Source organism: Ochlerotatus camptorhynchus, unplaced genomic scaffold (genome assembly GCF_037179485.1).
Source record: "Ochlerotatus camptorhynchus isolate MF236.1 unplaced genomic scaffold, CSIRO-AGI_Acam_v1.1 ptg000307l, whole genome shotgun sequence".
Taxonomy (NCBI): domain Eukaryota; kingdom Metazoa; phylum Arthropoda; class Insecta; order Diptera; family Culicidae; genus Ochlerotatus; species Ochlerotatus camptorhynchus.
This window is the reverse complement of record NW_027040795.1, coordinates 2,223,551-2,251,023: the sequence shown is the minus strand read 5'-3', so window position 1 is coordinate 2,251,023 and position 27,473 is coordinate 2,223,551. Positions and strand designations below refer to the sequence as shown.

At 41.2% G+C, this 27,473-nt stretch overlaps 2 protein-coding genes across 6 annotated transcripts in view; both read right to left on the bottom strand.

The window, feature by feature from the left end:
- The window catches only part of Shal (Potassium voltage-gated channel protein Shal), a 635,870-nt gene that overhangs the window by 267,967 nt on the left and 340,430 nt on the right, over nucleotides 1-27,473 (bottom strand). The gene's annotated exons all lie outside the window — the stretch shown is intronic.
- LOC135707301 (eukaryotic translation initiation factor 5B) lies at nucleotides 23,030-24,237 on the bottom strand. Its single transcript, XM_065229104.1, has 2 exons — nucleotides 23,638-24,237; nucleotides 23,030-23,587 (listed from the first exon to the last, which is right to left on the bottom strand). The coding sequence occupies exons 1-2, from the start codon at nucleotides 24,235-24,237 to the stop codon at nucleotides 23,030-23,032; spliced, it is 1,158 nt and encodes a 385-aa protein (XP_065085176.1).

Below are 27,473 nucleotides of genomic sequence, written 5' to 3'. Positions count from 1 at the left end.
CCCATTAACCAAATAAGTCCAAACTAAACCATCAAAGTTACCAAATTTTTTTGCATATAAAGTTTTATCCACTTTTTCAGTAGCGATTTATGCAGTTTTAACATAGTTTTATAGTAATCTTCAAGAGCTTTGATTACTTTTCTGGCCAGGTAATAGTTTCAAGCATACCTTTTCTACAACCACGTGAAGAATATGATTTGACTGAAATAAAACCAATGCTCCTAAGCTGGTTCGCATTTCAAGTTTTAATGGTTGCATTACAACTGGGCCAATTGCCCATGGAATTGCAATATAGCGGTCATCAGGAGGTTGTTAAACCAATGTGGTCGTCAGTGAAAGTTTTATAATTTGGCTTTATAAATTGCTATAAAACTTCGATAGCATAAAAGTTGTTCTTAAATTTTTTAAGAAACAAAAAAATACGATCTTAATACGCCAAATAATTTAAGAAAGTATGATTCAATCAATTTGGTCGATTTTTTTTAAATTTTCGCAAATTTTTGATAATTTGCAATTCAAGCCCCGAAAAAAATAAAACCAATAGAATGATGTTTCATTTTCATTTTGCAGCGTTTGGTGGGGCAATAGGAGCGCAAGTCAATCCAAAGCCGAGGATAAAGGACGGGTAATGGCTGAATAGTCTAAGCGGACCACTTGAACGCCATGGGAAAAGGAAGGGATTGAAGAGGTCGGTTATTGGGGGGTTTTGAGGAAATGACACATAGTACTCGATTTGTGTTGCAAAATGTAAAGAAACCGAAAATCCATCTCCCACTGATTCACCTTTTCATATATATACCAAATTGATATTTTAAAGCAACCATCAAAATAAACATACAATATATGAAAAGGCTAGTTGCCTCCCTAAGCGGACCCCCCGCATCCTAACTCTTTTGTTAATCTACTTAATGTTATTAGGCTGTCTAAATTTTCTTATTTAAGTTCGTCTGATGATTATGATATCTCATTAGTCTAATTCAATAAATAATTGAATTCTCTTATTTACCTAATCAATCATAACTCATGCTTTATAAAGTAATTAATTAATTAATTTATCTTTATTAGGGAGGCTTTCAGCCTGGGGCTGGTTCGCCTCCAACCTACTTTATAAAGTACCTAAACTGCTATGTAATCTAAAATTAAACGTGTTTCAAGTAATTTTGACTTTGATCATTATTTATTATATCTTAGATCGACTCAGGTGACACCTTCAAGTGACTAAAATGCTTCACTTTGAAGTTAGTTTCCTAGCTGATTTTTAAATTATATAAGGTATCTGCTCCAACTACACTCACACGTTTCCACTATGCCGTCTCACAAAATTACGTATGGATATGTCACAATAGAAGCACGCCACAGTGGAAATCCCGAGCCATAGTTCAAACACTTATTCCAAACCAAAATGAAGCATATATAAGATTAGTTACAATACCATGGTGGTGTTTAAAATTGTTCCCTGAGTAATGCTTCAATGAAAACAACAATCAAAGCTTGTCAGCAAATAGAAGGAGCACCGTTGGGCACTTTCTGAAATATTTCAATAGTATAATTCCCTTGCAAACCCAAATAAATCTATCTGCGTAAAAATAAATAAAATAAGACTGATTTGCAGCAAAACCCGCCAGTATCGCACCCAACGTCAGTGCCTATACGTAAGCGTACTACAACGCGGGTTTCAAATAAAGGAGTAACAAGTGTGATACTATCACTTCAAGCTAGAACTTTGGTTCTCTTATGCAATGGTTAATCAGAGAGGGGAAGCTCAGTAATCCTCATCGCATGCTCATGACGCCATGAGCCAGCAATGCCGGAGCTAAACCAACCGTCTCCAACGCTCCACTATGAAGCATAAGATTAGGCCCGCCCACCAACGTCCAGGTTAAAAACTAGCCAAGGGAAGGGAAAACCAATAGAATGATATTGTAATCAAATTTGGATTATCCCAACATCCCTACGGTTTATAACAGATCATTTGGGTGTAATTCTTTCCTGTTATTTGTTTACATTTAATTAAATATTTACCAAATAACGTCTCAAAAAATAAATTGAGGAGCTCGGCTAGCTTTGCTTACTGAAGATCGTCTGTTTAAGACGTGTCGATTGGAAATCTCAAATCCTTCTCAGTTGTTGTAGCCGTCTGTTGTCGTCGGGACCGAAATCGAGTAACAGCTAGTTGCACGGGAACTCGTAATTGTTTGTGATATAAAGAGCTCGGTGGCTTAGTGGCAACCGATTTTGCTTATTGAGCAGAAAATTATGGGTTCAACTTCAAACTCCTTCACATTATAGAGTTTCAGTGTGAATAGGATTTATTCTTAACATGAGATAAAGCGTATTGAAATTCTGATGGAGCAGCTCTTTTCCATTAAAGAGTTATACTTGAACTGGCTTTCTTCCAAAATATGATGTAAACCGTAAAGAAATTTGGTTGGAGGGCCAGGTACATGAAAGAAGTAATATATAAGTTTTAGAAAAGACGTGTTGATCGGAAATCCATATCAAATCCTTCTCAAGACCAGTTGTCGACATCGTCGGTCAGGTCGCCCTAGGGATCCAAACCTAGTAAAAACAAGTGGAACAGTAACTTGATCGTAATTGTTTTATGATATAAGGAGCTCGGTGGCCTAGTGGTGACTGATTTTGTTTACTGAGTGGAAGTCCGTTGGTTCAAACCCAAGTTCCTTCGCACTATTGAATCTGTAGGATGTTCAAGACTTCATTGTGCTTATTGAACTACATGATCTTGACTCCAGAATAGTTGGGAGAACGATTAATATCTTATTTAAACTATTCCATAATGTTCATTTTGTCACAATGCTCTCTTGAGCTTCACAGACTCACAAAGAGTTTCAAGAACATTGTTCAATACTTAATTGAGCCTGTAGAACTTTAAGATCTTATACTTAGAATGGTTTGAAGAGCTTTTAATATCTTATAGGGGACGGCCCTGGCATATCTTTCACAATAAATTCAAGTAAACGATAGAAAATTTATTTAGCTTCACTTTTATAAAAAAAGATTTAAAATTGGTGCACTAGTTCAAAGATATTGAAATTTTAGTAATCGTACTTTTGTGCAAAATTAAAAAAAATCAAAATTTTTGTATATCTCAAAAATGGCTCTACTTTAATTTTTTCTGACCACGGCATTGAATTCAGCGTAGGATTTTGCATTGGAAATGATCATCACCTTACCGAGTTCAAAAATGCTGTAAACTAGTGTTATCATTGAAATCATAAATCTAACTTTTTTGTTTGAAGAAATTAAGGTATACATTTTTCGTTATAGCTGAGCTAATATCAAGTAATTTTGTAGAAAATAACTTTTTAGTGTAAAAATAAAATGCACGCAATTATAGTAAACAAAAATTAAATAAATTCAAATAGATTCAAAACAAGTTTTAAAAATAACTACCTCTATTTTTGTTTGCGTAAATGAGTTAGCACTTAAGACAAATCGTCGATTGAAGTGATTGATTTAAATAGTTACGCTTGATGTATATGAAATAAAAATTTGAGTTCATTAACATAACGTTGTTTTATTCCAATAATATACTGTGCTTATACTTTCTGGGACACTCTATACATGTTGTCAAGAGGCTTTCTTGAGCTCCATGGACTCATAAAGATGTTCAGGACATTGTTCAAGACTATCATTGAGGCGGTTAAAGTGGGATTATTTGATTGCAGTGACGGGTCGAAAGTTTAAAGATATGGAAGAGATTCAAGTTTATTGTTTTTAAATTGGAGATGGATCTTTACCATGCTCAATGTATATAATCTAATAAATACGAATGAGCATAAAGATTATTCAAGCAAGTTTCCGCCATCAATTGCTTTTTATCGATTCTAGAAAATGAGTTAAATTGATTTGCAACAGTTAAAATGTTGTCAATTGTGTAATTTTTTTAAATTTTTCAAATGGTAAAAATATTCTTCTTTCCTTTATTTAACGTCGATCTCTGTTCCGCAATCTAGTGCCAATCACCGATGGACATCGATTGCCATCCATTAACGGCAATCGAATGTGCAGGAAGGCAGCTTCCACACCTACGTAAGATATCGCACCCATTCATCAACACACATGGGCCGGGACCAACGGCTTTACTTCCCTTCCGAAGGAAGACGTGACCAGAGATTTTTATGCCTCAGAAAAATCCCACCGACCTCGACTGGGATTGAACCCAGACCCATTGGGGTGAGAAAGCAGTCACGCTTACCACTACACCACCGGCGCCGGCTATGTAAAAATATTGTGAATTGTCAATTTCCTAACAGAATTACAAATTTTCCTTGCCTTAAATTTAATGTATAGTCCCGGATTTTAAGTGATACAATCAAAACAAAAAGCAAATCTCCCAGTTGATAAATAGAGCATGATATCATGTCATCCTCAATCCCAAAAATCCATATCTCACTCCTTAGGACTAATATACTACTTATTCTTTGAAATTAAGAACCATCAAGATTGTATCACCAATAAATGAAGATCTCCGATAGCAAGCCGTGTGTGTACGATGCAGAAGCTTACATTGTGTGACCTCAAAAAGGCTGTTCACTGGTAAATGTTTCTGCAATCTTGATGTTCCATCGCATCAGCTGGCAAACGTGTATTCTCAATTACGAAATTGTCCATACCTACACACATACACACATACACGCACAGTCATTGCAAAAGACATTCGACAACGGAGCTCGGTCCTTTCGTGTGACTTGACCTACGGACGGTGGTCATCTCGCAGGCGGTGGCGGCGGTTACGGAGATTGTTCGCTTCTATATTAGCCGATTAGTGGTGTGACATTTTCTGACTCTTGTCAACCCCCGTAGCATCTGTGGCGCGACCAATAAATGAACAGCAATGAGGCGTGGAAAAAGCCAGAGCTCTACATATCTCTCGGTCTCAAGTCGCTGTTTTTGTCATATTAATAATTTATGGCTCAGGGTCTTCCGGCGTCTACTAGAAACGGGAACATCGAAAATCTTTGACTCATTCCCGAGGCATCTGTTGGCCGTAGGAAACGCACACTTGATATACGTGTACCTATTTCTGTTCAATGTTATGAAATCTGGGACGTCCGAATGTAGTTGGCGAAGTGTTTTAGATAGTCACGGGATGCTGATATTGCAGATGAATTATGCATGAATGCTCAACAATGTCCGTACATTTTCCGACGAGGAAACAACTAGACACAATCTAGGACGCTCGTTGTCGGACGGGATACAGTTTATGAATCTTATGATTGAAACAGAAACAGGATCTTGGCCGTGCGGTGATAAATTATCCCAAACGCAATCTCAGTTCGTGTGCAGTGCACTTACTGTTTGGTACATCTATACAAGGATTGTACTGTCAATTTCAGCAGCGTGGATGTTTGCTTGATGAACGCACTCACCTAGAAATAAAAAAGTAGAGAATGGACAAGAAAGGATTCGTTAGATATGCAGATGAGAGGTAAACACACGCATGGATGGCTATGGTGACAAACTGTGGCCAAACATACTATTTACATATATGCTTCAGGTGGAATTGTTAATGGCTTTTATTTGTTTTGGGAGCGTTTGAATAAGTATCGTAAAACAAGGTACCGTGCCGATTCAAATTTCGGACACTTAAACTCGAATTTCGGACACTTTTAAAAGTTGATTATCTCGGTCGAATATGATCCACATGTCTTGTAAATTTAAAATTTTTTTGACTAGTGCCCTCCACGATCATCTAACATTATTACTTTGTTTCTAACTGGATGTAATATTTAATTAAAAATGAGAGTGTCCGAAATTTGAATCGGAACGGTATCTTTGATAATGCGGGTTACTTTGAAAGTAGAATATATTGATTTTATTTACTCTGTACACTATTTCCAAATTAGAAACATTAATTCCATTTTGTAGCTTGGGGAATTACCTTTGATATCGTATGGAGTTTTTATATGGTATGTTTTACATATTTTACGAATATCTGAAAAGAACATTTTTTTGTTTTTCGCTCGATTGAAAAGGCACTTAATCACTCATTTAATGTCTCTCCGATATAGCCATCACAAATTCAATGTTGTCTTCTTATTGCTTATGGTGGTCCTGATAAAATATTCATTGAAAGATTCATATTTCTTGAACTAAACTGTTTTTTGTTCGTCGAGTATTAATCTAAGTATCCCCAGAACATAAAACTTATGTTCGGCCACAAGATAAAACAAATAGTGCAAATGCAATAATTTCCGTTGAAAATATTACAAAAGAATCGACGATAGGATCCTCATTCCTTGATTTAAAAAAATGCGTGCCAAACAATAAGTTTTGTAAAAAATATCAAAGAAACACCATTTTTTCCTATTTTTTTCTTCTCTTTATTACCGTGATTATTAGCCGTAAGCTAGTTGATCACGTTATATAGCAGATTCTCAGGCTAGATCCTGCCTATAAAAATTGGTTTCAATATGACATTAACGTGACGTTTTGGCTGGCTCTGATTACCCAACGAATGAGACAGACAACATTTTAACACTCCGAATACGGTGGGTAAAAAACTTTACGCCGACTACGATGCATCCGAAAAACGTGTAACGGCATGTTTGTAATGGCATAACTTAGCCATTTCTTAATGAATTTCAAAAATTATGGGTTTGTAGATGATTTTGATAGCAATCTTATGTCACGATCCCAAATTCATTCTATCATCTCAGTTCTTAGTGTTTTTCAAAAACTGCGGAGCTCTAGGATCAGTTTCATGGATTGACCACTTTTACGGATGTTCCTCATCTTCCGGAGGACGGTTCCATAGACATCCAGGTTCATGTTTATGTCACAACCCCAAATTGCTTCTATCATCACAGTTCCTAATGTTAAAAAAAATGTGGAGCTCTAGGATCAGGATCGTGGATTTACTACTTTTACGAATGTTCCGGATCTTCCGCTGGACGGTCCGATGGCCATCTGGGTCCATGTCCCAAATTCATTCTTATATCACAGATCCTACTGTTAAAAAAACGCAGAGCTTTAGGATCAGGTTCATGGATTGACCACTTTTACGGATGTTCCGAATTTTTTGAGGACCGTTCCGTTGTTTCCAGGATCCATATATAGGAACCATGACTGTTTTCTGGCTAATTGCGAACATTTGTGCCCATTAATCTAAATTACAGATCTTGCGCCACTTGCCAAACCCTACAAACACACTTTTCAAAAACAAAAGTGTAACAACTCTTTTCGCATTTTAGAAAAGTAGACAACTCTATTTTCAATCTTTTTGCAATCAAAATCATCTACAAGTCCTAGGAATCCTAAAGGAACCACAATTTTTGAAATTCATTAAGAAATGGCTAAGTTATGTCATTGCAAACTTGCCGTTACACGTTTTTCGGAGGCATCGTATTCGGAGTGTTAAAAACTTAATGTGAAGTGAGGAAGGCTGTGGTGAGGATTGGGTGCGCGAACAAGTTAGAGCTCCACCGAAGGAGACAGTGCCCCGTCCGGCGGAGAGACCCCGATGGCAGAAAAAAATAGAAAGGTGAGGAAAACACGAATCAGTGCAGCCACCGGCGGGGAGCTAGATTTGATTATACAAGTGGGCGTGCTTTAGAAAGGCAATCAGCGCAGCCAACGTTGAGGAGTCATAACCAAGTAGATTACTGACGTTCTCCGGGAGTCAATGTTGCTCGCGTAGCTTCTTGAACTCCGGGCAGACACACAGCACGTGTTCCACCGAGGCAGGGATGCTGCAAATTGAACAAACCTTGCGGAAAGGTGTCCCACCGAAATTACAGGAAATCCTCGCATGGTCGGTCCGGTGTCTTGAGATGATCCTCTGGTCCTTGTACTGTTGGCTGTCCAGCCAGGAGTGTACGGTTTCCTTGATCTTCCTCAGGAAAGTGGTCCGCGACTGGAACCATTCCTACTGCCAGGCTTCCATAATAGTATTCACAATCCAACGCCTGACGTCTAGGAGGGGTACGTTCCTACGTAGTGGGGATGGGATGCACCAGATCCCGCCAGTCTGTCCGCAGCCTCGTTTCCGGGAACACCGCAGTGGTCGGGGATCCACGTGAAGACGGTTGAAGGTGGGGCGTACCATGTAATGGCTTATATCAAGGGGAGGCTCGGGGCTTCGGCTTCCAGCGCTTGGGGGACGCTGTGTGAGTCAGTCAACACGAGGATCGGTCCGTAAAGCAATAAACGATCCGTCCGTTAAGCAATCAGAGTTATCTCCGACTTGGAATCCACTCTTAATCCGCTTATCTATTTTGACGACGTTTGATCGCCAACTCTTCTCTCCATGCCAGTGGACCCTGGCCACCGGGGGGAGGTCACGGTTGGCTGCAGTGCGGAGGGCTCTGTTCCCCTCGTTGAGGAGGAAGACCCTTTCGTTCCCGGATATCTTAGCAGCGAGGGCAGCGGCTTTCTTAGCAATGGCTGCAGCAGATCGATAGCGGAAAGGGAGGATTCCGATTTCCACATATGCGGCGTCTGCAGGCGTGGAACGGGGAAGGCCGGATACGATGCGTACGTAGGTATTGTATACCGGAGCGAGGATGTTGTTGAGATTCTCGGTGGCTAAGCAGGTTATTTCGAGGCCATAGAAAAGTCGACTGTCGATAACAACCCGAGCGACACGAAGGCGGATCTCACGGTTGATGCAGCTACGACAGTTTTCTATGTTGATGCGGCTACGACAGTTTTCTTTCACCATCCTGAAGTGTTGGTTGAAGCTTACGGTGCGATTCAGTACTACCCCCAGAACACGTACTGTTTTCTGGAGCGGAATCGGATGATCTTGGATGGTGATCGGTGGTCCTCGAATCAGATGGCCCGAGTGACAGATATGGCACCGTACACTCTTCGGCACGGAGAGCTGGAAACCAACCGAAAGCGCCCACCTGCTGACGGCGGAGACTGCTGCTTGAGCTATGTTCCTGGTCCGCTTAGTCGTTCGTCCCGTTACGACGATGAGTATGTCGTCGGCATAAACGATTACGTGTACGTTCTTGGGCAATCGGCTGAATACCCCGTTCATTGCCACCAGGAATAGCGTTACCGCTATGACGAATCCCTTGGGCACTCCAGTTTTCTCGGGGAACGGATCCGAGCGAGTGTTACCGACAGTCACCTGGAAGGTACGATCAAGGAGGAAATTCCGTACAAAATGTGAGATGTGACCTTCCAGGCCCCAGCCGATGAGCTGCCTGATGACACCAGTTGTCCATGTCCTGTTGAACGCCTTTGAAACATCAAGGGAGACTAACTCCGCATGATGACCGCTGTCCTGGGCTTCCTTAGGTACTTTCCCGACGGCTGCAAAGTAAGTGGAGGACGTTTGACTCAAGGAACTGCCTAAGACGACGATTTATCATTTTTATTTTCTTTGCTGCGCGATCGGCCTAAAGCAGGAGGCTTCTTCACTCTCCGTATTGTTCTTCGCACTACCAAGCTTTGTTTCCAGAGGTCCGGATACGAGTCAGTGAGCCATAGATTGTTGAAGAAGGTGAGTAGACTCGTTTTTCCGTTGAGGGAGAGGTTTTTTAACACAGGGTATCCAATCTCGTCCGGCTCGGCAGATTTACCACTACTGCTGCCGAGAGCAAATTGAAGCTCCCGGAATGTAAGAGCTTCGTTGATCTGGAGAGCAGGAACATCGGGTGGACTTCGCAAGTCGCGAATGCTGCTTGTGGAAGGTTTAACGCGCAGGACGCAATTGCTGTCGTAGCCACTGCACACTGGGCCAGAAATGCAATCTAGCGTAGCAAAATTTATAACAGAAAAAGAAGATATTAATGTTCAAAAATTGTTGTTTTTTTTTTGGTTTTTCAACAATATCTTTAAAATTTGAAGCTTAAATCAGTATTTTTCTTCACAAAACTTATTTATTTAATGCATTTGCGTAAGAGCAAAATATAAAATTATATGGTTGTAAGCAAAAAAACCGAAACTGAAAGAAAAGAGCATATTTTCGACATTTTTTTTCTTTAACTCGATATAACTCGGAACGAGTAGGCTGTGGAAATGTTACGTCTTCAAAAGAGTTGTTTATTTTGTCAAGGCAAACAAATTTGCCACAAACATCAAGTCTCCAAATCGTCATAGAAAGAAGTTAGATTGTGGCGCCATCTTTGCGGAAGAGTTTTGAACTATTTGTTTATGTCAATAGATGGTTCTTATTATGATCAGAAACTTTGCCGAAGAACTAAGTCGCGGAAATTCTTCGTTTCGGAGTTATTAATTTTGCTCCGCTAGATTGCATCTCTGGCCCAGTGTGCACTGACAGCAGACAGCACGGCAAAATATTTTCCTAATTCGTCGGCGATGTCCTTCGGTTCTGAGATCGAGGTGTCATGAGCTTGTATAGTAGGTGGAGTAGACTGCCGCTTGCCATTCAGAGCGTTGACGCGATTCCACAATTCACTCGACGATTGGGATTCGTCGATTGAATCCAGGAAATCCATCCAGCTAGATCGCTTTGCGTCACGAGAGATGGTGTTCTCGGTAAAAATTCAGCGCTTCTTCCAGGGTCGTCTAAGGCGAGATACTTAAGCCGGCTTAAAGCTTTGCGTCACGCTTTCACCGCACATTTGGTATCCTCGTTCCACCAACGTAGGGTTTTTCGCACAGGTACGCTACCCGTTCTTGGGATAGATACTGTTGCAGCTTCGTAGAGTACTTCCGTGAAGCTGAAGATGTCATTCGGATCGCGTTGCTGAAAGAGAGCGTCGGATTTCTCCATGAAGGCGTCCCAGTTGGCTTCCTCGTAGCGCCATCTGGGTCTCAGAGTCGTTGGAGGGGCCGCACCTACAGAAAGCTGTATGCGGATCGGGTAATGGGCACTACCATGCAGGTCGTTACTGATATTCCACTGTGTCCTGTTCGCGATAGATCGACTAGCAGTGGCAATGTCGATCGCGGTGGTGTGCCGTCCGTTAAAAAAGGTGGGAGCACCGTCGATCAGCACCACCAGGTCCTCACTCTCGAATATGTTCGCCAGGGTAGAACCTCTGGGGTCTGGGCGAGGGCTGCCCCAGTCCTGATGGTGCCCATTGAAGTTGCCGACGATGAGCCGCGGTTCCGGTAGCTTGGAAATAGCTGCACTTAAGTCTCCATCTAAGTTGGTTATCCGTCCGCAAGGCAGCTGATAGCTACACAGATAAAAATTCTGAATTTTAATAGTGATATAAACATTAGAGTGATGCAAAATATAAAATTTTCGCTCCACAATACTTAAACGATTCCAAATCGGATCCTGTCTAACCTCTCGAAATGTGAACCCATTTGGTGAGAAACTGAGATGGCACAAACCATTTGAAGTTTGTATATGAATTACTATGGTAAAACCAAGATTTTTGTTGGGAAGCTAAACAGGACCCGATTTGAAACCATTTAAGCACTGTGGAGCGAAAAAAACAAATTTTGCATCAGTCTAGTAAATATTCAATCACGTAAACTTGTATTTCATTTCACGCAACCGAGGTAAACAATGTTGTTCACAACAATGGGCTTTTGTATACAATATTTGCTACATTGCATGAAATGTCTCAGAACTTTACATGATATATAATGTAAACTTATATGATATGTGACGCTCCATATATGTGCATCATACTGAACAGAAATTTGCACTTCTTTTTCGAACTGTGTAAGTTACCGGCGTTCTTGAGGTGAACGCCAACGATTGGTAGGTCAGTTTGGAGGTCAAGAACTTGGTTTGGAATGTTCCTAAGCACCCCGATGGCTACGGAGTCCCTGAAGTTACCGCAGCGCTTGTAGCTCCAATCGTATCTCCCTCCCAGCGAACGATTGAGTTGGTCGGTTGAAACTTTATTGACCTCTTGTAGAGCGATTATCCAGGGGACATTGCTTTGGCAAAGGAGCTCCAATTCCCCTAGGCGGCCAAGGAATCCGTTTATATTCCACTGGAGAACAACGTTCATCGGCTTGGGCAGTGCAGGCGTGGAGTACGAGATGGTAGACTCACTGCATATCGAGTAGGGCCTAACCCCGTTCAGGAGAGGTGTATGCATACCATCTACGGTGTCGTAGATGCTAGGTACGTTCATGCGACTGGTGGCGTCGATTTCGTCGGTTGATACCGTGTCCGTCAGACCGCTGCCAAGCATAAGTGGAGGCGTTCCATCCAACAAATGCGAAGGTGGCACATCGGGAAGATTTTTTTGCAGGAGATGCAGGAGTATTTTAGTCTGTTCGGGTTTTAGGATTGATGAAAAATAATGAGAAATTCGTTTTCCATACTCTTCTAACAAGAATCGTTATTCGATTGTGATTTCTTGTTTATTAATTTATTTGATAAGGCTCTACCGAAATAAGTTTACAGAGCTGAGGATTCTTATTCACTATACAATATATCTTAAAGCAATAGTCAAAAGGTACAACACAATAAACATCTTCCGCTATCCAATAGGCGTCCTCCATCAGAACGGGATCCGCTTCCTGTGGTTTCATTGTATGGCAGTATCACCAACGGGGGGCAGAGCGCTTCCATTGCAGCAATGGACGCAAAACGTGGTTAGCACTCAACATTTGGTAGTACTTTACAGGAGGAACACAATATTGTACATGATAACATGTACGAAAATAACACGATCTAGTGATTTCCACATCTTAAATAATAAAGGCACGTCTTCCCAATTCATTACAAACCTTTCAATCAGTTTTCCTTTTTACCACAAAAAAAAAACTTAAGCTTCGTTTCAGACGAAACAAAATTAGAATTCAAGGTACCACACACAATTGCGACACAAGTCAAACATAACTCAATGAATAGGGAATAAAACTTTCCACCCTTCCAGCGATGGAAATGTATCGCATGAAAATGCGAGTTAATTTGGTGGGAAAAAGATATGAAGCACGTAAGCCGGTAGGTGCAAAAGTTTCACATTCCAAAGCGGCTTGCCGTGGTTCCACAATCCCTTTCAGCAAACATGCACACAGCAAACAGTTACATGGGTAGGTATACTCTTTGTATGCTAATGCCTTAGTTTTTTCAACCCATCCACCCCCTCCGCCGATGAAGCAACGCTCCGTTTGATTTTCCCCTTTTTCATCACGTTCGCCAACAATAATTTTGCTGGAATGCTTGCGGTTGCTTCCCGCAGGAATCCTCCATTATGTATGTAGGTATAGACGACATCTACACTACACTCTACCTTGTGTCACACGGATCGCTTGGTGGGTGAATGACAAAATACAACCCTTAGCGTTTCTCGTTTCGGTGGCTCTCTGGCGCTTTCCCATCTGTATTTTGCGTCTTCTTTTCCGTGGGTTTCATGACCCAACTGGATACTGAGCATGCCCTCAACAATGTGTTAACTAGGAGTTTTCTTCGTGTTTCAGATTTATTTGTATTGTGTGGAAAACATGCCTCATGTGTGCACGCCCCTACTCGACAAGGTTCAACCGATACCGTTTACTCTGATAACAGTTTCCCATGTTTCATCTACCAGCACCGTATCGACGTATAATTAATTACGTAAACACAGCAGCACTACTTCCTGTCGCCAGCATTTTATCTAGGAACCCTTTTTTTGCACTCCGAACCTGTTCTGCTAGTTCTGCTGGGAGAACTTGTAGCGATACATAAATCACCGAGCAACATGTTTGTATTGAACAAAAAAAAGTTAAGGGTTGTGTCCACAGCACAGCACGAGCGTATTGTTGACGTAGGACTACGAGATATATTTTTTTGCTGAAATCAGTTCCTTTGTTATTCGTAATTAAGCTCCAAACATGTTAACCCCACTTTCGCAAGCTTACTAATGTTAGTCATAGCAAAACAACTTTAGAATTCAAAGTGCACCTGAAATCTTCTTCTTCTTCTTCTCATTTCAAGCTTATCGCATACAAGCTTATTGTGTGCTCTCAACTTAGTGTTCTTGATGCACTTTAGCGGCGCCGGTGGTGTAGTGGTAAGCGTGATAACCTCTCACCCCAGCAGGCCTGAGTTCAATCCCAGTCGGCGCCGCCGGGAAGTTGAGAGTCATAACATCTCTGATCACACCTTCCTTCGGATGGGAAGTAAAGCCGTTGGTCTCCGGTTCATGAGTTGATGTAACGATAGGGTAGGGTCCAGGTGTGGGAGCTGCCTCCCTGGCGTCGGTAGCATTGGTGCTCAGCACGTAAAACAAGATCGACGGAAAACAAATCAAGGAAAAAAAACCGATGTAAGTCGGTGATTGGCACTAGATTTTGGAACAGAGATCGACGTTAAATAAATGAAAGAAGAAGAAGAAATAAACAAATACCATATAAGAATGATAACCCAAATCATTGAACTATTCTACAAATTGTTTGGACGAAACCCGGAATACGTCGTTAAGCAAAATAACCATAAAATTTGTATTAGGGATCGGCTGAAACACTCGGGATCTAGAGTTGATGACTCTAAGGTTAAAATCTCCTTAATTTTGGCAAGTGATTTAGTTCAATTTAGTAAGGCTGCTAAGTAGATGTCACATTTATCTTGCCTTGATCGTGAAATTTCCGCTTAAACAACGTCTCCATTTACCATCGGCTCGACTGCGCAATACAGACAGTCTCCACGAAATTCAATTTAAATTATCTGCGAATTGGTTAATTATCATACTACATACAACATAACATCCGACCCGTCATCGTATTCACTCGTTTTCAGCTTCATATATCTTCATCTGCCCAATACCAACCGGCAACTTCCATCCGGGAGTCGAGAGGCTGATGTGCATCGCATCATCATTCGGAGAAAACGCAGAATTATTAGCTCGATGAAGAGGCACCTCCGTCAAGTGGATGGTGGAAGGGAATTTAATTTTCTTTGTTTCACCCGGCACCATCTTGGGTAGGATGAAAAGTACCATTTGACGGCAGACCAGACGAAGACGACGACGACGACGATGGTGCAAAGAGATTTAATCTTCGCTGGTGCACCCCCGTCTTCCAATTTATTTTTTACTTGGTAAACCGTCATTCCTCTTGTGCATAACCACCAACAGTGGGAAACGGTGGAAGCGTAAATATTTTGGCATGATTTCAATTAGTGTTATCCTTTTCATAACATTTGCTTCGACTAACAGCAACAACAACAGCAAGCGCGTAAGAAGTAATGCACGGCTAAGCTGCTGTATTGTTTCAGTACGGTATGGCGTTCGAAGGTTACCAATTGAGATAAGTTACATGCGGTTGAAATTAGATTCTGGGTATGTGTTAATGACCTACGTTCTGCTTGCAGTGATGGATCGTTAGATAACGGTAGACCCAGTTTAATTTTGAGTTATCCCATCGTAGAATAGTTAGTTTAATACTATTAGTCTCCCTACCAAAATTCTTAATTTTCGCAACGTAGAGTGTGGCTCTCTGTATTGTCACTGAAGATGCACTCGAGAGCGCTTCCTATCAGAATTATAGTAAGAGTTTAAAGGGGATAGCACAATCAATCGAAGAATTAGATGATAATTCATAGGGTCCATGCTTGTGTCCGAAGCACGACCGCATTACTGACGTAGGGCCAAAATCAACAAAATTTAAATTTTTTTTTTTTTTCTTTTGGTTTGTTTACCGTCGATCTTGTTTTCCGTGCTGAGCACCAATGCTACCGACGCGCCAGGAAAGCAGCTCCCACACCTGGACCCTACCTATCGACCCATCAACTCATGAACCAGGGGCCAACGGCTTTACTTCCCTTCCGAAGGAAGGCATGATCAGAGATGTTATGCCTCAGAACATCCCGGCGGAGCCAACTGGGATTGAACCCAGGCCTGCTGGGGTGAGAAGTAATCACGCTTACCACTACACCACCGGTGCCGTTGAAAATTTAAATTCAATAATTTATGTTTTGAAACTAGGTGACACCCAACATTCTAAATTAAAGATTATATTTTCTCAACACAAAAGTCAGTTCCTATGGCATTCAGGAGCCAAACGCGTACACTCAAATTTTGGTAAGGTACACCAGGGCAAGTTGGACCACGGAGTAGGTGTTTACAGCTTATTTCAAATCTGATTACTGAAGTGTGGCTAAACCTGATACTTCAAATAACCAATGACGTCAGCAGAAGTCACACTTTTAAACTTTTAGATTTGACAATGGAAACGGCCATTACCTCCAAGTCTCACTTGAACCGATATACTCTAACTGAATAATTGGGACAACAATCGGTGCAATCAAAACGGCACCATCCTGAACAACGACCTGCAAGAAGCGCAGTACAATATTTTGAGCCCTTAAACTCCCATCCGGGTGAGCTGGTCACGCCACCATTAACATCTACATCAGCAACATGGCCCACATCTCGCAACCGGTTGTCTAAGTTTGGTTCCTCCATGAACTGATTAGAAACTTTGCGGCGCACATGAAAAGGTGACCAGTATAACTGGTTTAGGAGCATAAATTATATGTGTACTTTGCAAAACTATAGAATATTCGTACACTGAAGAGAGCTCTAAAGAAATGTACGATATGAAATTAATATATATCAATCTTTCATGGAATTTCAGGAGACAATTTTAAGAAGCATTCTAAGGGAATTCTAAGGATAATTTCAAATAAATTTTTAGGTAATTCTTAAGAGAGTTTGATGGGAAGCTCTTCAGATCTTCATCATTTTACACCTTGCCAAAAATTATGAGAAGAGTTGGTGTATTCAGAAAATATTAGCAGGAGGAACTTTGCACACAAGTATTTGCAAGGGGGTAACAAGGTTTCGAGCTAGAGAGGGGCGAAAAAAAAATTGTCTGCGGAAAATTTGGCCGAATGCCATTTCACCGAAACCCTTTGTGTTGCTGGGATTATGGGGGCAGTTCCCTCCCTGCCCCCTCTGGCTACGCCTATGTGTATTTTCAATGATTCAACTTTCTACACAGAGGGGTGTTTCTTCAGTTGATTCACCTGTTCTCTTCAAACTCTAGCTATAATTCTTGTAAGAAACCGCTTAAGGGGAAGCTTACCGGCTCGAAAATAAAAAATATTTTCGGTACGTTTTTATTTTTCTAAAAATATTGGGAAACATTATCAAAAATCCAAGAAAATCAGTTTCTTCCTTAGATTTTTGTCAAAAATTACATGCAAAAAAAAAATTTTCTATCCCATCATAAAAAAATTTGAACTCTCAGAAAAACCGAAAAGTTGATGTTTTGTGGTTTTTTGAGTCCAACTTTGTGCCATAATGACTTATAAAACATGTTTTTGCACGTGAATTTTCTTTAAAAAATTAGAAAAAATGTTATTTTTTTAGATATTTGATACTTTTTTTTTCAATATTTTTAGAAAAATCAAAACGTAATTATTTTTTTCGAAGCGGTGAACTTCTTCTTAAGGGGAAGCTTAACGGCTCGAAAATAAAAAAAAAAACATTTTCGGTACGTTTTTATTTTTCTAAAAATATTGGGAAAAATTATCAAAAGTCCAAAAAAAAAAACAGTTTCTTCCTAAGATTTTTGTCAAAAATTGCTGGCAAAAACATTTTTTTCTATCTCTTCATAAAAAAAAAATGGACTCTCAGAAAAACCGAAAAGTCTATGTTTTGTGGTTTTTTGAGTCCAACTTTATGCCATTATGACTTATAAAAAATGTTTTTGCACGTAAATATTCTTTGAAAAATTATAAAAAAATGTGTTATTTTTTATATTTTTGATACTTTTTTTCAATATTTTAAGAAACATCAAAACTAAAATATTTTTTTCGGAGCGGTGAACTTCCCCTTAAATTGCTCTGCATAATTTTGTATACACTACGCTATTAAAATCTGCCGTTAGTTGACATTCACTTCTGAGAAGAGTTCCAACAGAACTTAGCAGTGCATTAAAAGAAAATCATGAAGATGAATAATGAATAATTTCATGGAATTTTTATCATATTTACTTCTGGGAAAATTTCAGTAGATTTTCAATACAATTCTGACTCTAAGAACGATTTCAGGACCATTTTGAACTGAATGATAACTCTTTAATGGTTCTACAATCTTTCTCAGGGTCAGAATTGGATTGGAAACCTCCTGAACTTTCCCGAAAATCCATGAGTTTCTCTTCAGAATTTTCTTGGAATAATCGTCCAAGTTCTATTGGAATTTTTCTCTGAAGGGAATGTCAACTCTAAGAGGCATGCACATTTCAAAAGTATTTTTTTTTATATAGAATTATGGAGAACAATTTAGGCGGTTTTTTTTTTCAGAATTTTAGTTAGATAGTTTGGAGGGAATTGTAGGATCAATCGAGGAATTGGATGAGAATTCTTAGGGTACAAAAATTTGCTCTCCTCTCTGTAAAAAGCTGATATCATTATTGGCAAGGTGTAAAATAATAAAGAACTGGAAAGCTCTGTATGGAAACTGTCCAAATTATATAAAATTTTCCGGATCATGATTAACAAGTCGAGATATCAAGATTTTGAAGATATGTGCTTCATGGAGTGCGTCAGAGTACCCTTTCGAGTTAGTAAACCGATTGGGACAATGGAAATCTTGGACTGTGGTTACATTCAATTATTTCTAATGTTTCTTCGAGAGCGTGGTTTAAAGGCTTAGGCTTAAGTCGTGACTTCATTCGCGTGATGAGTAGACTTATGTCCAACCACTACTCGCTAGATTCGCATCTCAATAGAATAAACCTTGTGGACAGCAACATATGTCGGTGTGGAAACGCACACTTAGAAATTATTTTTTTTTACAAGAGACGTAATTCAGCTTTGACGTAAATCATGGAACGTAAACAAACATGGCATGTAAAATTAAGTGTCCTGAAACTGAAACATATGCAACTCGACAAAAAGTGCGTTTAATTGAATTGATTTTCTCGTCCTTTTCAACTGACTCTTATATCAAAAGGGCCGCTTGCATGTGTCGGTCTCAGGGCACTGAAATTTACATGTCTTTTTCGTAGTGTGCGGTTACGACGCCATCGATCACGCAGTTTGGCAATGTACGGATAATGACGCCGCCAGAGAGCGACTTTTGAATAAGCTCGAGGCCCAAGGAAGGCAACCCTATATCCCTATCAGAGACGTGTTGTGTACCCGCGATCTCTGCTATATGCAGTCGATTTATGTGTTTCTGCAAATGTCTAGTATAAGAATTTAATTCGTTTGTCTTTTGTATCTCTTTATTAGTTTTTGTTTGTGTTGTCCCCCGTCCCGATGAGCCTCATCGTCACCCACTGGTCACCATAGCCGGTCGAACTCCAGACGAATCTAGAGCCACACTACCGTTCATACTGGCGACAACGCTCTGATGAGACAACGAAACCCTATTCCCAAGCTCCTCCCCTTTTCCTATCCTTCGACAATGTACCCCTCAAACCTCGAGTAAGCCGCGAGTATTCGGCCCAACTCCTACTAGACATAGAATTGAGTGAATTTTGTTACAAACAAAGAACACTGAATTATCGGCTCGGTAAAGCTAACGCGATTGAGCCTTACAAATAAACAATCTAGGTCATTTTATCCTATTCTAGCATACTGCATGACCTTGTTTGTTATTTTCTAATATTATATTAAAAATACACCGCGACTCTTTTATATTTATTTTTTTTATTTATTAGCAATTTATAATTTTTAACGTTTGCGTAATAATATAGGGAGACAGCACCAAACATTCGAGAAACATTCCATAGTTGCTTTGAATGTATGCGTCATGTTAGTTATTTATCCCACTTTTCAGCATTATTGTAAGGAGAGAATAATAAGTATCATACGAGCTAATATTTATTTGCTTAATATATCCACCGACGATCCAACGTGACAGCTCATACAAGCATACAAACACTACCGACATCTACTCATCCGATCGCGTCATACCATGAGCAAGGGCACGAACCCATGTTTGATTTATATTACCTTGGTTTGTGTCTCACCTCGCTTGACAGATCTGATCGCCCGTTTGAAAGTTCGAATCGTTCGTTTGACAATTCGAATTGTGGACAAACGAAATGCTCCTGTGGCATGCCAGTTCGTCGGTGATATATCTTTGACATTACAATGTAACATTCACCTGCCATTGTGAGCTGAGGAGACATAGAACTGCATCTTATTCTATGTACAATACATTTTCCAACCAACACAGACAACCACAAGCCTTGGTAACTAATGCAACCGGACTTTGAACTGCTGACCATGCTAGACCAACAACATCAATCGATAAGTCGTTCGATGTACCGACGATACGCTATCATCAACGCAGCAGAATTGAACTTGGAGACAACGTGATCAAATGGGCACCAACGAACGACGAGGAATCCACTGATGCTGTGGTATGACAAACGGAGTCTAGGAGGGAATAAACAATAACATTTTCTTGATCCTACCGATTCGATTGTGGTGGTGTGAATTCTACTCCAACAGATTTAGTGAGATTGACGCGTCCTTCTTAATTAACCATCCTGTAGGAAGCTTAATAAGCATTGAGAATTGCGTTATTCGATTTGTTGGATCGTATCGTTGGAAGGAGATTTTTAAGTTCCTCTGTTTACGGGTCCACCCTTCCGTTGTTGACCTTCCATACAGCGATATTGTGAATTCTAATCGGTAGCTTAAATTGATCTTGCTATTAAGTGGAGCTGCATACAAGACAATATCTTCGAAGGGATGATGGCTATCTTACATACAAACATACATCTCAAAATAGTTGCTCAATAGGTACAAAAAACGTATAGTTCGCACTCAGTTGTACCATAATTTCAAGGACCGTAATGTTTTTTGAAACTCTCATTTAACAAGCACAACACAAGTTAGATTTGTTGCTCAAATGTTTTATACAATATCACAGTAGCATATAACATTAGACTGGCCCACAAAAATAAAAGTTAAATTTTTCCTCGGGCCAAACACTAGATTTGTGCCATTAGGTGAGAAAACCATTCCCTGGAAGTTTCAGCTAATTTAGTTGTAAGATTAGCTGCCACTTTTAATTTGAAGTTTGTATGGGAAATTTTGATAAAATTCATAAAAAATTACACCCCTACACTCTATCGATAGTTAAAAAAAAAATTTCAAAACTTGTACTGCCGTTTTACGCATAACTGTCCAATGTTCTATGAAATCCTTATGGACAGTGGAACTCTTATGCGTATGCGGCTGTGTAGTTCAAACAATTAGTATTAACTTTTCTGAAGAGTGCATTATGAATCCGGTTAGGTTTATTGAGATATTTGCTTTTGATTGTATATGAGCATTTTGCATTTGAACAGTCCTTTGAGCAGCTCAGTGTTAAGCGAAACTCCGCCTACCGTGGCTGCGGCGTCCCAAACCAAACGTACTTTACCCGGCTTCCGAGGGTTGAGCACCACGTTCAAGGGAAGGTACCACACCTCATTTTTCAGCCATCCAGCTAGCTCCTCCTCTGTAGCTTTGTGCGCGTAGCCCTTCATCACGTACTCCGCTATCTGTTGGTGGACATTTTGCTTCAGATCTGGACTTTTTTTTTTTTCCAGTTTCCTCTCCAGTGCCTGTAACCGCCGGGCCGCCATCGGGTAACTGTCCGGGAACCTTCTTTCGTTTTTACGCCACAGCAAGCCCGTCTCGAATCTGTCGCCGATCCGCACTGTCGTTGCTTGGAGAATCTCACGTGCGCGTATGTTTTCAGCTGACTCTGGAACTGAGATGCAAGAAGTACCGGTGTCCTCCAACAAGTACTGTGTTCGCAACATCTCATAAAGATCCTCGTTCCGAATTGATTCGACGGAATGAACGTTCATGTAACTTTCTGCAGTAGCAGCTGCAGCAGGATTTCCTGGTCCGTAGGTGGTCCACCCAAGTTTTGACCGTACAGCGATCGGCTGGCCAGGCTCACCCACTCGAGTTTCTAGTGGAGCGAATACGTGTAGGTTGTCCAAACCGATTATGATACGAGGCTCCTCCGCAGCGTTACTTACTACTGGCAAATCCGTCAGGTGAGAGTAGCGATCCGCGATCTCCTCGAACTGCATGCAGTGACACGGCAGCTTCAATTCAACCACCGTACGTGCGTTCTTCAACGATAGTATCTCGCGAGATCCTCTAGCCGACAGTTTGAGATTTACCTTTTTCGATTGATTCTCGTAGCGCTTCACGTTGCCCGTCCACGTAACCACCAGTGGTTCGCAAACCCCCTCCACGTTCAGCTCGTTAATAACAAATTCCTCCACCAGCATAGTGGATGACCCTTCGTCCAAAAAGGCCAGAACATCCATTGCATATTTCCGGAAAAATAGAGTAATCGGTACCATACGGAAGATGATGGCACGACTCAACCGTCCGTGGGCGTGGCACTCGACATTTAGCAGCTGTACGACTCCTTCCGCTCGATGAAGCAGAGGATGGTGTCCACCTTGACATCCGGCAACGTTGCAGCGGATTTTAAAGGTGCATCGACTTTTGCCGTGGTTATTAAGGCATAGCGCGCAGAGTTTGTTTTGCTCCACCGTCTTCAGTCGATCAGTGATGCTGAGCTTCTTGAAATCATCACAGAATCGTAGCTTGTGATCTGTCCGCTTGCAAACCCAACACGGCTTGATTCCTTTTGCCTCCTTCGGAATTTCAGGCTTGTTCGAAGCAGAACCGTGGACATGAATGAATTCTTTTTTCTTCGGTTTTCCTTTTACGGGACAAGTGGCTTCGTTCAGACCGAGAGCAGAAAACTCGACAATTTGCGACACATTGGAAAGAATATCATTCGTGAAGTCGGTGAATATTCGCAGCGGAGTCCCTCTTTTCTCCCGTTTATATCGGACCCAGTCCAATTTGTAGTTGGGCGGAAGTTTGTCGATCAACTCGTTCACCAACATCGGATTGCTGAGATGATGTGACAAGTGGGCCGCCTCGAGGTGGTCATAAAGGTGTTTAACCGTGATCCCAAACTGGATGAATGATTCCAAGCGGTCGGCTTTCGGGGGTTGAGCATTGCGCATCTTCATCAGTATTAAGCAGCTTTTCAGGTTTCCCAAAAAGACGTCGGAGGTCATCGATAACATCGGGAACGGATTCCGAAAGAATAAGTCGGCTCCTCACCGCTTCGAGTGCGCTCCCTTGCAAACTGTCGTGCAACCGCTTCATGTTATCCAAATTTGAGTAACCACACGCCGACGTGGTTTACTCGTAGCTGCTGATAAAAATAGGCCACAACTCCGGTTCACCCTTAAAAATTGGCGGGTTTTTGGAGAGAGCTTGTCGAGCAGCTATCTGTTCTTTGGACAACTTAATGTTGGTCTGAACGTGCCACTGTGACGTCTTTTGCTGCTGAATCTTCTGGTTCTTCTTCGTCGGCAGCTGTTTTTTCAACGACGGCTGTTGCTTTTCCGTAAATTGCTGCAGCTTTTTTGTCGACGGCTGCCGCTTTTTATCAGTTAGTAGGCGAGAAAGAAATTCGTGTTCCTCTCGGGATATCTGGAACTCCTCATCTTCATCCTCTGATTCCTCATCACCTTCCTTATCTTCATCCTCGCCTTCTTCTACATCTTCATCCTCGCCTTCTCCTTCATCTTCATGCTCGCCTTCCTCCGATCCTTCATCCTCATCTTCGTCCGATCCTGCTTCTTCTTCCAGCGTAACTGCTTTATTTTTCGATGAACCTGCAACTGGCTCAACTAGCTTCGTTGTGGTCAGTGGAGAGTTCTTTCCTCCTGTCTGCTTTTTAAGCCAGAACTTCACCTTTTTCTCAAAGGACGTTTCATTTTACTCCTTCGAATGTTACCGCCAACTTTTTCTCGACCAGCAACCGGCTTAGCGACAGTCATTTTCGCTTCTACAAACTCCTCGTACATCTTCTTGCGCCGATCTTGAAAAGATGCTTCCTCGGACAACTCTTTCTCCAGCATTTCGTGCTCTTCCTGCAACTGACGCTCCTTCAGCTCTCGGTCTTGTTGCAGTTGTTTCTCGCGGAATGCCTTCTCCATTTGACGCCGTTTCTCCTGTAGAGCCCTCGTCATTTCCAGTCGCTTCTCACGCAAGATCATTTCGTCTTCCAAGGCCTTTTCCTGAGTACGTTTTTCGTCTTCCAACTTTTTCAGCGAATCTTCCAGGTTTTCTCCGCTTTCCGAAACGGATCCGACGGAAGATCCACCATCGCTCCTTGATTTTTGCCCTATCGTCTTTTTGGCTTCGGCTTTGCTGATTTTTCGGGTTTTCGGAACCTGCAGAGCATTATTGCATTTGATGCAGCGCCAATCCTGCTCTTTCACCTCGTCCGTAACGCCTGTACAAGAGTAATGGGCCCACAGTTCGCACTTATCGCACTGCACCATGTCGCAGATCTTGTTGGGAGCATTGCACATCAGACAATCTCTCTTCTCGGGATCCATCTTTTGAGGATTAAATTCTTTGATTTTGTTGGGATTTATCCCGAAACAATTCCTTGGATCAAACGTTTTGTTTGTGTGCTGCTCAAAGCTAAAAATGTATATATTTAAATATAAAGATCTTTTCAACAAATTAGGTATAATTACTTACAATTTAGTTTCTTAATCGGCAAAATCTCTTCCTCGTGCGGATGGGCACCCTATTAATGCACTTGTATCAAGTTGAATTTTCTAATTAAATGTCGTTTGTAAGATATTATTTATAAATTAGTTTAAGATTCAACAAGATATCGATATTTTTAAACATTTAAGGGTCTTTTATGAGAGTTTACGAGATTTTTAAACTCACTTTCTGCTATGTTCGTATAGTCCAACCGCCTCGATTCCCTCGTATAGGTCAGGTCATAAACTCACCTAATCCATAAATATTTATCCTATTTTAATTCGATTCAATTTGTACTTACTAGATTAGCAATAATTTCAATAATCTTTAAGATTTACACAAAGCACTTTTCTCAATTAAGGTAGAATTAATTAAATTTGCTTTATAAATTCCGCCACCACGTTGTAACGATTGTGAAATAATTGTTCCTTTTTTTTTTTTTTGCTTTCTATCTTCTGTCTGTCTGTCGTGTCGTGTTGTTGTAAAGAACGAACTACTCCAGTTGATCACTCTGCGTTGCGTGCCCTGCGGTTTAAGCCGCAACAATATTATTGTATCTTACAAAAACCAAATATCATCATTATATCTTATTAATTCATAATACCGAAAAACATTGTTCACAGAAGTAGAAGAGAGACAGGCGACATAAATGTGACCTCGGCCCAGGTCAAGGAGAAAGCAAACATCCGCTCAGACAGGAAACCTTTCCCGGATGGCCCTAATAACCACCACATTGACAATAAGGAATGCTTTACTACCTCTTCCGATCAGATAAAAATCGGCCTCGTCTCGTAGATCGTTGCAATTGATTTCCCTACCCACATTTGTTCGGCTTCTGTTCTGTTCCTCATAACATCAATCATGCATGGCACTATTCAGCAACCAAAAAAAAAAAAGCACAAGATTGATAAGCATTTATTACCGAACAGCCGAGCTTTTTCCTCATTTTCAGCTCAACACGCACCCAACAAAAGCACAAACCAGAATCGGAAGGCAGACAGTCAATCCGTCTTCGGGGTGCCTTAGTGTTTTTGATTAATTAAGTCTTTGACGAAAGTTGTCTGATGGGCCCGTGCCCGCTGCTGCTAATCTGTTCGAATGACATTCCCCACCCATTTCGGGCGGCAGTTTGGCTGGCTGCCGGGTGACGCTTGGCCGTTTCTCGGAACACAAACGACCCCCGGGTCTATCCACTGTAGGTCGGGTGTCCAATGATGGAATATAATTGTGTGTTTTATGTGTTTCTGAAGACTTGACCAATCATCGCCTGTGCGTGTGATTGGTGTGCTTTTCTCGTGTGCCCGCGTGGGTTGTTGAGTGAATGGATTTTTCAGCATTCCATGACATGTGCCGTCGGATTGGAACCACATGGGGTGGGGGAGTTTGAAGAGAAAATTGGAAAAGTGCAAGATGGAATCATTTTCTAAATTAGCGAGAGTTAATCGAATGGAAATGTGTGAGATTTTGGCGTTGGATGAATATCGCGAGAATGGTTATTCCGAAAGAATTTTTGAATTACATTTGCAAGCGAAGTGATTTTCAATGCCACATATTGTTCTACTGTGCAGTGGCAATGGTGGTTCTGAAAATACGCCATGTGTCATTGAATCTCTTAATTGATGATGTCATCGGCTGTTATCAAAAATTCAAATTTCATTATTCTATGCTCCACTGTTAATTAATCACAAACTTTCCGTTCTGAACACACATCATTCCGTTCGTAAACGAATTTCATTTGGCAGACTAGCAAAAAAGCTCCACAATCCCGTTAATGGCTCACGCAATCCCAGTTTGACTTTTCGACGGGTGGACGTGACACTTTGGTTGTCACTTTCATTAGCGGAAGCCTCTCATCAGGCTCTGTGTCCAGTCCTCTAACGCCGGCTTTCACATCATGGTGAACGTGCATTGCACCGGAGAAATCAGCCATTGAAAAAGGTAAAAAACATCAAAATTTTCCGCTCCAAAAATTACGTACACCCATGTTTCGACCAATGGATCCTTTCCGCGAATAAACTTGTTATGCAAATTTCGCATGTTTGGTGCCGGCACGAAGATGGGAAAGGCTGTTGTTTGCAGGTTGAAATGGAAGACTACCGTCGTCGTCATCGTCAAAACAAAAACTTCATTAAAGCCCCGGTCCTGGCTTGGAAGTAGACCTGCTAACTCAGGTGCACTTGCTTAGTCGGGCGTGAGGCAGATCCCCTAGTAAAAGGAACAACAAGTATCGTTAGGAGGTGTTTTGTATATTTTTCAAGCGGAACTTTTATCCATTTGAGGCTGGGGTGGGTAGAATCGTTATTTCAAAATGGTTTGTCTACTTTTCTTTTGAGATAGGAAGTGGATTGCCAAAATGATGGAAAGAGTGGTGGTAAGCGTCAGAATGATGAGACTCTCGTTAAAAAGAACGCCGGTTCTCGACGTGTGGTTGTCGTCGTTGTCGGCGTGACAATGGTGATGGTGGAATCTCTCCTCTTATCCTCTCTGTAGAAGTTCTCAGCTGCACCTTTGTGAGATTGTTGTTCACCCGGCTTACAGTTGAACCGCTTGAAAAACTGACTTTCCTTTTAAAGCCCGGTGGGCCAAGTCTTATATAATAATCAACTCAACTCAACGAGATCGGAAAACGGCTGTGTGTATGTGTGTGAGCTTGTAACGAAATAAAGTAGGGTGTATTTTTCGACAATCGCTGCACCAAATAGGATGAAAAACTTAAATGATAGGTTTTGTGGCCCTATTGAACGCTATTGAATATTTTAGGAATTGATCAACCGGTTTCGGAGATATGACCGGATCATGTTCGGATGAATACTAGAAGCGACCTGCAATGTATCAAACCCATCTTGAGACACCTCAAATCACATTAGAAATCGAAGACAAAATTAATTTCTAGCGGCGCCGGTGGTGTAGTGGTATGCGTGACTGCCTCTCACTCCAGCAGGCCTGGATTGAATCCTAGTCGGCACGGTGAGGGTTTTCTAAGACATAATATCTCTGATCACTCTTACTTCCCTTCGGAAGGGAAGTAAATCCGTTGGTTCCCGGTCCATGAGTTGATGGTTCGATAGGTAGGGTC

Excerpts from the sequence above, each read along its gene's own strand:
- LOC135707301 (XM_065229104.1), bottom strand. The coding sequence starts at position 24,237 with ATGGATCCCGAGAAGAGAGATTGTCTGATGTGCAATGCTCCCAACAAG. Across the intron at positions 23,588-23,637 it reads CGGTTGCTGGTCGAGAAAAA|GTGAAGTTCTGGCTTAAAAA; the intron begins GTTGGCGGTAAC and ends TTTGAGAAAAAG.